This window comes from Nyctereutes procyonoides, unplaced genomic scaffold (genome assembly GCF_905146905.1).
Source record: "Nyctereutes procyonoides isolate TBG_1078 unplaced genomic scaffold, NYPRO_anot_genome, whole genome shotgun sequence".
NCBI lineage: Eukaryota > Metazoa > Chordata > Mammalia > Carnivora > Canidae > Nyctereutes > Nyctereutes procyonoides.
Genome location: NW_026575148.1, coordinates 8,504,701 through 8,518,105, shown reverse-complemented (window position 1 = coordinate 8,518,105; position 13,405 = coordinate 8,504,701). Strand labels below are relative to the sequence as shown.

The 13,405-nt window shown below is 37.2% G+C and overlaps 1 protein-coding gene across 2 annotated transcripts in view; it reads left to right on the top strand.

Moving 5' to 3' along the window:
* LIX1 (limb and CNS expressed 1) overlaps positions 1-13,405 on the top strand; it is a 49,249-nt gene that overhangs the window by 14,714 nt on the left and 21,130 nt on the right. For both annotated transcript variants that reach the window (XM_055312871.1, XM_055312872.1), the window contains exon 2: positions 3,738-3,901. In XM_055312871.1, coding sequence (XP_055168846.1) covers positions 3,738-3,901 — 164 coding nt within the window. The remainder of the gene's footprint in view (positions 1-3,737; positions 3,902-13,405) is intronic.

Below are 13,405 nucleotides of genomic sequence, written 5' to 3'. Positions count from 1 at the left end.
ATGGAGATAGGTTCTGTCATTTAAGGAGAATGGTAGAAAGAGAACAAGAAAAGACAAAGACAAGATTTTTATTCAAATCAACATGAGGAGTAAGCAGAGGAAGAGACCCACAAAAAAAAATAAAACTGAGAGGAAACAATTAGAAACAGAAAAGCAGAATCAGTACAAATGCTGTCAGAAAAGCCTAGAGATATGAGAGCTTCTAGAGGAAACTGATCAACTGTGTAAAAATGAAGTTAGAGGTCAAATACATAAGGACTGAAAATTAGGAATTGGTGATATTTGCCAGAGCAGTTTCAGTGGAATAAAGTATAGAAGAAAGTCAGATTATGGAGGGCTAAAAATGAATGGAACATAAGGAAGCAGAGCAAGTAATATAAAATATTCTTTCTAGCAGCCTCACTACAATAGGAAAATATTTAATAACTAGTAGCCCAAAATAGTCCCAAGGCTGAATGTTTCATTTAATTGATGAATGGATTGATTGATTCATTTATTTGTTCTCTTGAGCATACTATGGCTACTGAGAAGATATGAATAAAGAGGAAACTTTTAAGAATAGGAGGTGAAGGGAATCCCTGGGTGGCTCAGTGGTTTAGCGCCTGCCTTTGGCCCAGGGCGTGATCCTGGAGGCCCAGGATCGAGTCCCACATCAGACTCCCTGCACAGAGCCTGCTTCTCCCTCTGCCTATGTCTCTGCCTCTGTGTGTGTGTGTGTGTGTCTCTCATGAATAAATAAATTAAATCTTAAAAAAAAAAAAAGAATAGGAGGTGAAGAGAATAATTACTAGAACAATGCCATTTGATACTGGTAGAAATAATGTGGAACCGGACCCTTGCACAGGTGGGTCACTAGAGGTGGGGATGGATATCACATACTTGGTAGCCCACATTTGTTGCAAAATAAGGAAGGCAGGATCATTGGCTGAACACTGAAGTGCAACTGCAGCTAAGGACTAAACTGTGTAATGTGGCTTCTCTTGGGTGCTTTTCTTCAGCAGAACTTGAGCCTCTGCTTGCATTTTCTTTGACATTGTCCATGAACCTTGTTGTTGCTACTTCAAAAAAATTATAAAGAAGCATGTGTTTTTTAAATAGAGCATCCTCTGATATACTGATCTTTGAAATTCCAAATAGCAAGCTGGCCCTTTTCCCTCTGCACTCCATTCATCTGGTTTTCTAGTCGACAAGAGGAGATAGAGATAGAAAGATGGATTGTGTGTGTGCATGTACATACATTGTACTTTTTAGAGGTGATGACATACATAGGATTATAAAAGACATCTTCCAAAGTTGCAGAATGAAAAATTTGAAAACTGCTACTTTTATTCCTGTAGAATTGTACTTAGTACATACCTTTGAACTCTTTTAATCCACATAGCTTTACATTGCAGAATTCGCGTGTTCATTTTACCTAGACAATCATGAGTCTCCATCTTCCTCCTCCAGTTATCAGTTAAAATTAATTCAACAATGAACTAACTTCAAATAGCAGGCTAATGTGCCTTGTGGGCTATCAGAGCAACAAGCACTAGCTTTGGTTTTAAACTTCGATCTTTAAGACATCCTGCTGAATTCTGGATGTCACCTGCAAGCAGAAATTCAAGTCAACGAGCTCAAAAATCCTTGTTTTCTTGGAGTTGAAAGGCAGGGGAAGATGCAGAGCAGAAATACAGTTAAGAATATAAAAATTCTATTTTGAATTGCATCAACTGGTGGAAAATACTATTGAAATATTTTTGCATGAATGAGAAACTCTGTAATGGCCAATCTCACCATGACCACTTAAACATGTACTTTTTAGTTAATTCAGTTATCCCCGCTGACAATCTTACCTCTTCCCAGTTTCTTTTCCAAAACACTTCTTCAATACTAAACACTACAGTTTTAAAATAAACACAGGCATCTAGTTCCTTAGGCATCTTGAGAATTCGCCCGAGCTACCTATGTGAAGCTGATCTGTGATGTAGCGATGAGGTAAAGGAGCCAGGTGCTTCAGTAAATAGCTTAGAAGGTGGTTGTGCATTGTTTTTGCCTCTAGGTCAAACTCTGTGACTTTCCTGACCACTTGAAAAATATCAAAACCCAACATTTTTTTTAAAACCCAACCTTTTGAAGCACAGTTAAGAATGTATTTTAGGAGGATGCCAAAGTGCATAGATACCATGTTATGCAAAGGCTGAAAAAACAAAAATGATTTAATCTAGATTTGAGGAAGCCTGAGAGTTGTCTGTTTTAGTACACTTTCATATGCAAGTGAGAGACACCAGTTCAAAATGGTTTAAGAAAAAATTAGATGTGTTGGCTCAGGGGCTCAAAGTATGTTATCAGAACTTAGTTTTTCTTTCTGCATTTGTTCATTCTACCCTTCTCTCTGCTGGCTGTCTTCTCAGCCAAGTTCTCCCCTTGCTTGGGCTGTGCCACACTTACCTCCTATTACCCCAGCAACCCTAGGAAAAAAGGAGAATCTCATCTTTCAACCTTTCCAACAGAAGTCCTGGACTCATTGATTCGAATGAGTCCAGGACTTGACTTTGTTCAAATCCCCATCCCTCAGCCCTGGAGAAAACGTGGTTGAAGAAAAGATGATTATTTAAGGAAAATTTTTGTGCTGTTCCGAGGCAAGCAAAAACAACAGATTTCCTATATTGCCTTCATGCAAGCAGTAGACTCTCATGTGGGTAAGGGGATAAACTTCTGTGAGGCCCCAGAAATGAGAAATAGACGACTTGCATGAATCTCACAGGAAAACAGATTTCAGCTTACTCCCAAGAAGGATCTTTTCACAACAGATAGAACCAGTAGAAGTTGAAATAAGCTGCCTCAAGGTGTGCCAAGTACCAGGTCCTTCCATTTGCTCAGGCACAAACCAGATAGGCAGCTGTCAATAGTGTTGTATAAGGAATTCCTACATTAGTCAGAGCTTTGCCTGCATGACCTGAAAGGTCTCTTTTGACGCTACAATTCTATTATCTTTGTTAATTTCCACAATTCAATTTGCAGTACAGGATAAATAACCCAACCAAATTTGATCTGAAACTTCTGCAGGCTATCACAGGTCATTTAATCTAAACCACATGGCTATAGCCATTACCCTGTTTTCTGAAGTCATCTAACAGACATGGTCCTTAAAAAGGTCTCCATGTTATTAGTTTCACTTATGGCTTTTTCCAGCCTCCTGCTTATTACACAATAGCCTTTCATTGTCCTTTAGATTGGCATGGAGGGGAGCATGAAAGAGTTTTCTCCTTTCTGCCTTTCTCCTCTTAATTCTTATAATAGGTGGGTCCCAATTAAAATTGCATTGTTTATATCTTTACCTCCAAATTTGGCTTTCGCTTTGCAGGTTTAAGATTCTATGATAAATGGGAGCAGGGGCTATGGATAACCATAGCTCTAAACAAAGTTTATTGAGGCAAATTTTCAAAGAGTGAGATTTTTAAATTTTTTATATTAAAAATTAATTTATAATTTTAGTAAGTTTAATATACTGAAATAATTTTGGAATTAGGGCATGAAGCCACTTGAGCCATAATCATGAAGAAATAAACATATTTGCATTAATCAGGATTTGCTTCTTTCACATCTGAAAGGACTCCCTCCCAGCCATAACATACATACACTGTTCTGCTTAAACTGGAAATGACATGTTACACAATCCAGCCTGCAACTAAAATTTTGTTTTTTCCAGAGTACATCCATCCTTAATAACTGATTATGGTTTTTATGTTTTCCAGTGAATGTTGTGTCGATGTTACAGGAATTTTGGGAAAGCAAGCAGCAGCAGAGAGCTGCATTCCCAAGTGAAGGCGTGGTGGTCTATGAGTCACTGCCATCTCCAGGACCTCCCTTTGTGAGTTATGTGACCCTCCCAGGGGGAAGCTGTTTTGGCAACTTTCAGGTAAGAAACAACCATAAATTGGTCAGTAAAAGTTAATTGGGTTAAAATAGACTAAGTCCTTTTATAAAATGGTAACATTACAAGCTTTCCTGGTTGTAGTGAAAAAAAAAAGTTGTGCTGCATTCCATTATGCAACACATAATACCCAGGAAAATTGATCAGGTGTTCCAATTTTTTAAAATGGAAGTGTTTTATATTAGGGTATCCCCTGATATTTCTTTATGGAAAATTAATTTTATAGCATTTTATTTGCCTGATAGCTGCTGCATTTTCCCTCAAAATATTTTGGAATAAACCATAAAAAACAAAGAAACCTCTATAAAGTCCTTCCATCAGGGCCCTTTCATGAGTAGGAAGTCTCCACTTCCATGAATTTTGAATCAAATACTAATCAATCTACTACACAGCAAAGCATGAACCAACAGCAAAAGTTGCAACTCACAAGTCTGGATGAGTGCTAAGCCCAAGTTCTGCCTCTGATTTCCTTGGGAACTGTATATCCTTGGGAAACTTATTTAACTTCTTGATTTCCCTGACTTTGAAATGGGGAATAGTTTCCATGGTGTTGGTTGGGGAGTCATGAGATATACATGTAATATATTTATCTGGCACATACTAGGTATTTCAAGTATTTTTTTTGTAATTATTATAAAGACTCATCTAGTTGGTTAAATCTTTAGTATGTCTATGATAAGGGTAAATGATGAATGCATTTCTAGTTGTGTACCAACTCACACAAAAATATTGCCTATATTAACCATCAACATCTGATTGTCCAGTGTATATGGAAAATATGCATTCAGTGACTAGGAGATATCAAGCATTGGGCCAAGTAATGAGGATATAGTCCATACTTTGAGGAAACTAGTGTTTAAAAACATTATAGTAATTAAATATTGCCTGGGGGTAATATCTGAGAGTCGATGAAAGCATAAAAAAGAAACTTCTCCGTTTACCAGTCACCTTTATGAGTACTCCTTTACTGCAGTAAACTATTTCTCAATTTTCAATTACTGGCAAAAATGCCTTATTTGTATTTTATGGACAATATATTCAACAAGCATTCAAGTGTCCCTCATAGCTTTGACAACTAGGAACACCAGAGGCAAATTTTCAATGTATCTCTTTGTAGTATAAGTTTACAAAACTTAATGTCATGTAATATTTTGGACCAATGTCAGGCATACTTGATATTATTTATATTTTCTACCTTTACTCTCCCTTTGAACCTAGTGTGCCTCACTCATTTATTTTATCCTGTTACTGTATACCTATTACATATTATTTCAAACCTTTATGAAGTGGAGAGTATAGTTTAATAAATAGAACTACAAACCTATGCCTGACTGGGATAAGTCAAAGGATCCATGGGGAATGCAAGCACAAGCTGAAATATGCATTTGAGGGTGTTTTTGCCAGTCAGGATAGGGGACATGACATTCCTAGAATACGGAACAGTATGTCAAAAGGCATGCCTGGAGCAAAAGAAAACCACAAGCACTTTCAGAATTTGGGAAGCCTAAGTGTGTCTGTGGCAGGAAAGTGGTAGGAGATGATGGGTTAGGCACTCATATCAAACCATAATGGGTCTTTATGCTTTGCAAAGAACAGGTTTTATTCTGTGTAAAATCAGAACCCCTGAAGGATTCTGAGCAAGAGACTAATGTATTCAAATATATTTCAGAAAGATTATTCTGGCAATAGCATGGGGGGTAATTTTAAGGCTAATTAAGGAACTGTTTTCGAATTTCTGGCCCAGCCAGCCACTGAGGTCTTGCTTTCTCCTACCCTGAACATTGATCAACAGCAGACCTCTGTTTGACCTCCAACTAAGGATAGTGAATTTCCTGATGAGGATGACTTGAAAGTGGGTCTAGAAACTTCAAAACAGAGCTTAAAAGGGGGATCCTGGGTGGCTCAGGCAGTTAAGCACTCAACTCTTGATTTTGGCTCAGGCCATGATCTCAGGATCATGAGATCAAGCCTTGCTTGCTTTGGAGTCTGAGCTCAGTGGGGAATCTGCTTGCGATTCTCTCCCTCTCTCTTTGCCCCTCCCCCTGCTCATGACTTCTCTATATATTAAATCAATCAATCAATATTAAAAAAAATGAAACAGAAACACAGAGCTTAATATAACCACAGACACTTAGACAAGGATGCGGGGCAGGAGAATTTGGGAAGAAAGGCAGAAACTGAGGAAGGGATTTCTTAATCCATGTGAGACTGCAGGTCCATCATTGAGTATTCAAAGGTAAAATCTGCCTACACATACAGCGCTTCCATCTGACTTCCTGTTCAGGGGAGAACTTTTAGGGAAACAGACCTACTCAGCCACAGGGCAAGGTCTTGCAAGTGAACTGAAAAAATCTCTTTGTCCATGAATGTCAGTGGACTAAAGACCACCAAACATTTGAGGAAAACCAAAAACAGAAGAGAAAGGCCAATTCAAACAAACAAAAGTATATAAATAATTCAAGCCACAGATGACATAGGAGAGGATTCCAGTGAATATCCTCAGAAAATTGTGGGAGGATATTTATCCCTAAAACAGCTATGAAAAAAGGAGCAAGCAGGGAATAAGAAATTTAAAATAAAAACAAATAAAAGAGGAGTAAAGAGATGAGTGGACATAGGTCACAGCAAAATTAGTGAAGGATGACAAAGTAAAAAATAAATAGTAAAGTAAATCTTCTAGAACATAGAGCAAAAAGACAAAAAGAGATGGAAAAAAATAACACAAGAGACATGGAGATAAATCCTGGAATAAACATTAATAAGAATTTTAGAAAGAGATGAAGGAAATAGAGGGTAGGAAATAAAGAACAGAAGCAATTTTTTTTTCAGATTTTCTTTCTTTCTTTGTTTATTTATTTATTTGAAAGAGAGGAAGAGAAAGAGAGAGTGAGAGAGAGCATGAGTGGGGGGAGAGCCAGAAGGGGAGGGAGAGAATCTCAAGCAGACTTCCTGCTGAGTGCAGAGCCCCAGACAGGGCTCAGTCTCACAACCCTGACAGCATGACCCAGCCAAAACCAGGAATTGGAGGCTTAACTAACTGAGCCACTCAGGCACTCCACAGAAACAACTTTCTTTGAATTAAAGAAAAACACAAATTTTCTTTTTTTTTTTAAGATTTTATTTATTTATTCATGAGAGACACAGGAGAATGAGAGAGAGAGAGAGAGGGGAAAGGAAGGAAGGAAGGAAGGAAGGAAGGAAGGAAGGAAGGAAGGAAGGAAGGAAGGAAGGAAGGAAGGAAGGAAGGGGAAAGAAAGAAAGAAAGAAAGAAAGAAAGAAAGAAAGAAAGAAAGAGGAAGAAAGAGAAAGAAAGAAAAGAAAAGAAAAGAAAGAAAAGAAAAAAGAAAAAAAGAAAAGAAAGAAAAGAAAAGAAAAGAAGTAGAGACACAGGCAGAGGGAGAAGCAGGCCCCAGGCAGGTAGCCTGACATGGTACTCGATCCTGGGTCTCCAGGATCATGCCCTGGGATGCAGGTGGCGCTAAACCGCTAAGCCACCTGGGCTGCCCAAAACACAAATTTTCATATTGAAGTGGTCCACTATATTTCTAAACAGGATCATGACAAATGAATCACAGGGCACCATGGCCATATAGAACTTAGAGACAAAATTCTGCTTAAAAAATGGATCTGGATTTATAATTGATCTCACTGGTTTGGTTTTTAGTTTTAATTTTGTTTTAATGTAGATTGAAGATAGCTTTGGAGGAGCTGATGTAACAGGGCAAAAACTGTCAAACTCAGTCAATAAAAACAAAATATTTTTTGAAATGATAAATAAGAAAGAAAAATCTTTGGCATTTCTGAGTAAGAAAAAAATGCAAAGCATATACTATGCTAAGCATGATAAAAGGAATTATAGGAGTATAATATAAGAATACTACATAAGCAATTCTATTAAACAGAGATGATATTGACTACTTTATGGGAAGTCTCTGTATTATCTATGAAACCCTTCCATAAATCTAAAATTATTTCAAAATTAAACGCTTAAAAAAATCTTCGATGGCTACTACCATCTTATTAAAGTCTAAATTCCTTACTCTGGAATTAAAAGTTCTGTAGCTGGCCCCAACTTTCCCTCTCAGCTTTATCTCCCTAAATTCCTCTCCTGATACTCAGTGCTTCAGCCTAACTGTTCCTCATTCATGCCTTGACCTCTTCTAACTGCTACTTATGTGAATGTTCTGTCTCTACAATAAAACATAAATGCCTCAGGGTCAGGGTCTTTATCCTTATAACCCTATGACTCCTAGCACTGTGCTTTGCGTATAGTAAGTGCCCAGTACATTTTGTTGAGTGAATAGCTAAATAAATGAACAATAAATCTCAAAAATCAGTGAAGTTTATATTTGTCCATTATTATATCTAATCATTATTGATTGATATACAAAATAGTATATACTATTATACAGAATATAATATATCAAATAAGATATTTTACTTAACTGTAAGATGGTAGGCTGCCAAAGAAAAGTCAAGGACATTAAAATCAAGTAATATTATTCTATTTAGATCAGTAGTTTAAAGTTTTGAAAGTGGATTAATTTTAAAATATTGATGTAAAAAAACATCTGATTCTCTCTGAATTTAATTTATGCATAGTAACTTTCTTTCCACCCAATACCCATGACCAGGAATAAGCAAGATTTGGACATTCTCTCACTTAGGTGTGCATTATGTTTGTATGTAATAAATGCATTCACTATAATCTCCTAGAATATAACATATTTGACACATCAGTGAATGGAACTAGAGGATATAAGTTTAAGAAATTCAAGTTTCCTTGTTTTTGTTTTTGCTTTCATGACCTTGAGAATTATGAATTTCCCAATCATCTTATAAATTTCTACTCAAAATGATAAGACTTCCCCTAGATAGTACATTCAACATCCTCCTAGTGATCTTTAAAAAATAGAAGACAAAATGAAAAAAGTGAACTCTTCAACAGGGAGGCCTCTTGGTGATTTCTCTAATCATTTCAGGGTCTCCTTTACCTTATGTTTAAATCATTATATTTTAAGGTTCTCAGGAGGATTGTTAACATCCTTGCTTTAAAAGATGCAGAATTTCCTGAATCGAATGTTTTGAAAATGTATTTGGATGATTGGCTGACAAATCTGGCCCTTTAACCCCTTTGGCCCTCCAAGATATGATTTGGGAAAGGACCAGGAAGTAAAATAAAAAAAGAAAGAAAATTTCTCCTAAAGCAACGTCCTTACACTTTTCTTTGTTCAGAAACCTTCTTAAATGCTATTTTCACCATATAACATTTCATCATGTTTTTGCCAGCAGTTGGCCAGTAAGAGCCTACATGCTCATTCCTGCAATGCCTTTCACGTAATCAAATGTCACCCTTGTGCATTGCAAATCATTTCAGGATGGATTATTAATGCCAAGACCATGTGCTGAGACATGGAGAAACCATTATGCCAGCAGTAGCCTTCTTACTGAGCCATGGACGTCACCTCCAATGGTGCCAAGTAATTGAAAATACTTGAAGTGGAGTATGGGACTGGATTGAAGGATTAATCCTTCTGGTTTCATGAAAGCTGTAAGAGATTATGCCCATTCATTCTTTAGAAAAATGGTATTCAGACTGAGCTTTAGTTTTCTGATTAATCAAAGGAAAGCAGTCAAAGGCTCTGATGGACACAAACCACTGGTTTTATGCAAAGAAACCTCCCACTGAAGTAAATGGGAGGCTTGTGTCCAAGTAGACTAATTAAAGAATTTTCAGTTAGTCCTGACACCACAACCCACAAAAAACAGAGGGCCAGAGGGAAAGAAAGCAGTCATAATCTTGTTTAAACTGTGCATTTATAAGCTACGACAGTATTAGAAAAAGAGAAGTGAGAATATGGTTCATTTTTGAATTTCAAAACAATAAAATGATCTGCATATTAAATTTTCTTTTAGAAAGCTATATTGAACATTAGTTCTTATTGCGTCTTTTATAAAAGAAACCATCCTCTAATATTACAGGCATTCAGTAAGAATTCATGCATTTTGGACATATTTTCTTTATGCCATTCTTGTCTAGGCAGTTAATCCTTCCCTAGCCACATATCATGACCATGAAAACTTGCAGTAATTTCCATTTTTTTTTTTACAATAAGAGCAACACAAGGGCCATCAGATCAACGTCTGGCTCCCCTCTTGATGAACTCAGAAGGAAAGCCACTCAGTGCTTCAGCAGCTGTTTTTGTTTTCAAGTGCAAAAGGAGAACTTATTTAAGTATTTTATCTTATTTTGTATTTTGATTAAAAGGTTTGCGATTCAAGTTTTGTTTTCTAGCCAGTGACGTGGCCTTCCATGTCATCTGTTAGAGTGATTTGGATTAATGAATTTCTTTCTTATTTGGAATAAAACCCAAAAATTCCTTTGAGTGTAGTACTAGACTGTGCGATTATTTATGTGCATAAGTTAGGATTGAAAAAAAATGTATTTTCTGGCTAAAACATTGATGTGATAGCTCAATTATTTGAAATGTGGGACACTAATTCATTTGGGTATCATATCTTTTGCATGTAAATATTTTGTTATTCTTCAAATTTCTTCATGGAAAATAAATATAGGTGTTAAACACGGTTTGGGTATTTAGGCTCTTTGTGTTCCAAGCAACCCATGGAACTGAGACATTTAATATTTCCATAGGCAGGCTGTTATTGATTTTTTTTTTCATTTTCAACCAAGGCTTGGTGTTGCAAAACATGGCTGCACAGTTGGGAGATGTGAGAGGAACACTCAGAGCAGATGAGCTCCTAGCAAATCTCTGTCTCAAAAAGGCCTTTCATTTTTATGCCTCTTAGTTTTCAAAGCAAAACCTTTGTCTATGAAGATACCTAGAAAAATTACTTTTTCAAGATGCGTACTGTCTAAAAGAAGATAAGACTGATTTTGTTGTGTTTTAAGTTACTTGAGGCAGTAAGCACACTTCACCTGTATTATCAGATATAAAACATGTTTTATGCTTCCATACATTGAATAATTCTTCTCCAAGTCCAGGGAATTAAAAATATATTTAAATCACAATAAACTAAGTTTATAAGATTAAGCTTTTACCAGGAGAGAAGGACTAAGAAAAATTTTTATTAATTCATAGACTTGACTAAATGGAACCGTAAGACTCTTTTAACTGCTTATTAAATAAGGCCTCGCCTCAACATTCTATGTCCCAAATAGATTTAGTTCCTGCCAGAAAATTGAGACTACTGCCCAGCACTAAACCTGTTTTAATGCCAAGCATCTCTGTTTGAAATCATCCCCAACCTCTTCTCTGTCTCTAGACTTGTTTGTATACCTTGACTCCAATGCACAACACACTGTGCAGTGTAACTTAACTTCTAAAGGAGGCACTTCCTGGAAGAAATCTCCCCTGGAAAGCATCCTGTTTTGCAACTAATGAGACCCAAAGATAGGAAGGTTAGTTATAAGCCCTTCTCATTTGTCAAGATTTTAATGACTCGCCCATGAAATTGGGAGTGCATATTGTTTTAATGAGATGTTGTATTTATTCCCCAGTCCCATCCCCTGACTTTAATCTGCGTCTTTTCTTAGCAAGTCACGTGAAAAGAGATGCTTGGCCTACAAATAGAACAGCAGAGTGCAGCAAAAGCAATGCTTAGGAAGAGAATCTGTGATAAATAAAGACTTGGGACTATCTTCACAGGAGTCTCCAAGCCTTTAGTTGATGAGCTTTAGGAAGATGTTAACTGTCTCAGGAGTTGCTGAGTGCGGAGGAAAAGCTGACTCCATCCTTCCCCATCCCCCCTGCATCCCTCTCAGTGCAATCAGAGCCAAGTCCTTTTACATCAAAGCAACTATAAAAATAAACCAAAACTTTGAGCCCTGATCAATTCATCTTGTCTTCACCTTAACTTGAAAAAAGAAACAGAAGAAAAGAAAAAAGAGAAAAGAAAAAACCTCAAGGAGCAGAACACAACATGGTTTTGTAATAGTTACCAGGGATGTTGGTCTAGGTATGTGTGTAGAATAGCATTTGTGGCAGAGGTAAACGAGGAGGAGGCCAGGTGGTTTATATTATAAAAATAACATTCTGACCTACCATGTGCATGAAACGTTTCTTTCAGTTGACAGGAACTGGTGAGTTTTCTCTGAAAATTGGACTCCCAGACCACTCCCCTCCCCCATACCTAGCAAAGACCCCCATTCCCAGCACACACAGAGCTCCAAATTGTTCCCAACATATTTGTAGCCAGCCCGACCTATGGAGAAAGAGACACAGTATTAACCTGGGTGACTAAGTTTCAACGGTTGCCCTTTTTCACATTACCATCTGGAAGGGGGGGGGGGAATGCTAATATATCCACAATTAGATAAATTGGAACACATGCAAATGTTCATGCTAAGACCAGGGCAGTCAAGGTCTTAAGAAACTGAAAAGGGGACAATTAGCAGCAAGGCCTGGCTTGCGGCATTCTTTGTGCTGATGCCTTGCTGTCAGGATGAAACGGAGGTGTTGGTGACACTGACCAGAGCTGGCCGACCATACACACAAACTCTGCAAGTCACTTGCTGAGACTTGAACTCTGATTCACAAAGGCGAAATGTTCCCAACCACCTGAATGACAGACTTGACAGCTGAAAGGATTTGGGCAAGAATTCTCACCTCTTGCAGAGTCGGTTTATTTGGTTTTGCCACCTGCAAAGTCCCAGCTCAGGAGATCCCTGGAGTATATGTGCTATTGAGCAAATGCCACCTAAATAACACTGACCTGCCCTTGACCCCTGGGGGTGCGGGGTTGGGGGGAACAACATCTTCAGCTTTGGGTTCATATGTACATTTAATCTGTCACATTTGCTACTATGTTGTTGTTCTTATTCAAAAACTTCATTCCTTATAGACTGTTTTTCAACTTCTTGGTGACCATTGGTAGGGGACTGAGTAAAGTGTGCCTTACTTGGTTTTATACATTTTGGAGCTACAAACCTTTTTTTTTCTTGATGTCCTTAAAATACAAATATGAAAAACCTCCAGAAGTCTGTTAAGATGGAGAAAACTTACTTAAATTAATGTCTTTGCAAGTGCTTTCCTGTAGAATACACTGTAGTCAGATGTATGTACAGTAAAACCTTGGCATCCCCAGAAACAGCTTTCAACACATGCATTCTGTCCACTTCCTAATACTAAACATGGAGAAAATTATTAATCAAATGAAGGTTACCAGGGTAGTAACCATTCAGAATATAAATTTTGTCTGTCTAACTAGAAGCTGTTTCTATGAACAGTAACACATTTGTCAATAATTTTATAAGCATTTAATAAATAATTAACAATAAACCTAGCTTCTTAGTAGGCATTTCTATTTTCATAACACATACATGACTACCAAAATTTTATTTCACTTAATTTAAGAACTTCTGTACATCCTAAAAAGTTGGTAGGTCACTATTTTATTTCAGGACAAACTACTGGCCCACGAATTGATCTTGGTTGATTAATTTGCCATTCTACAGTGTCACACTTT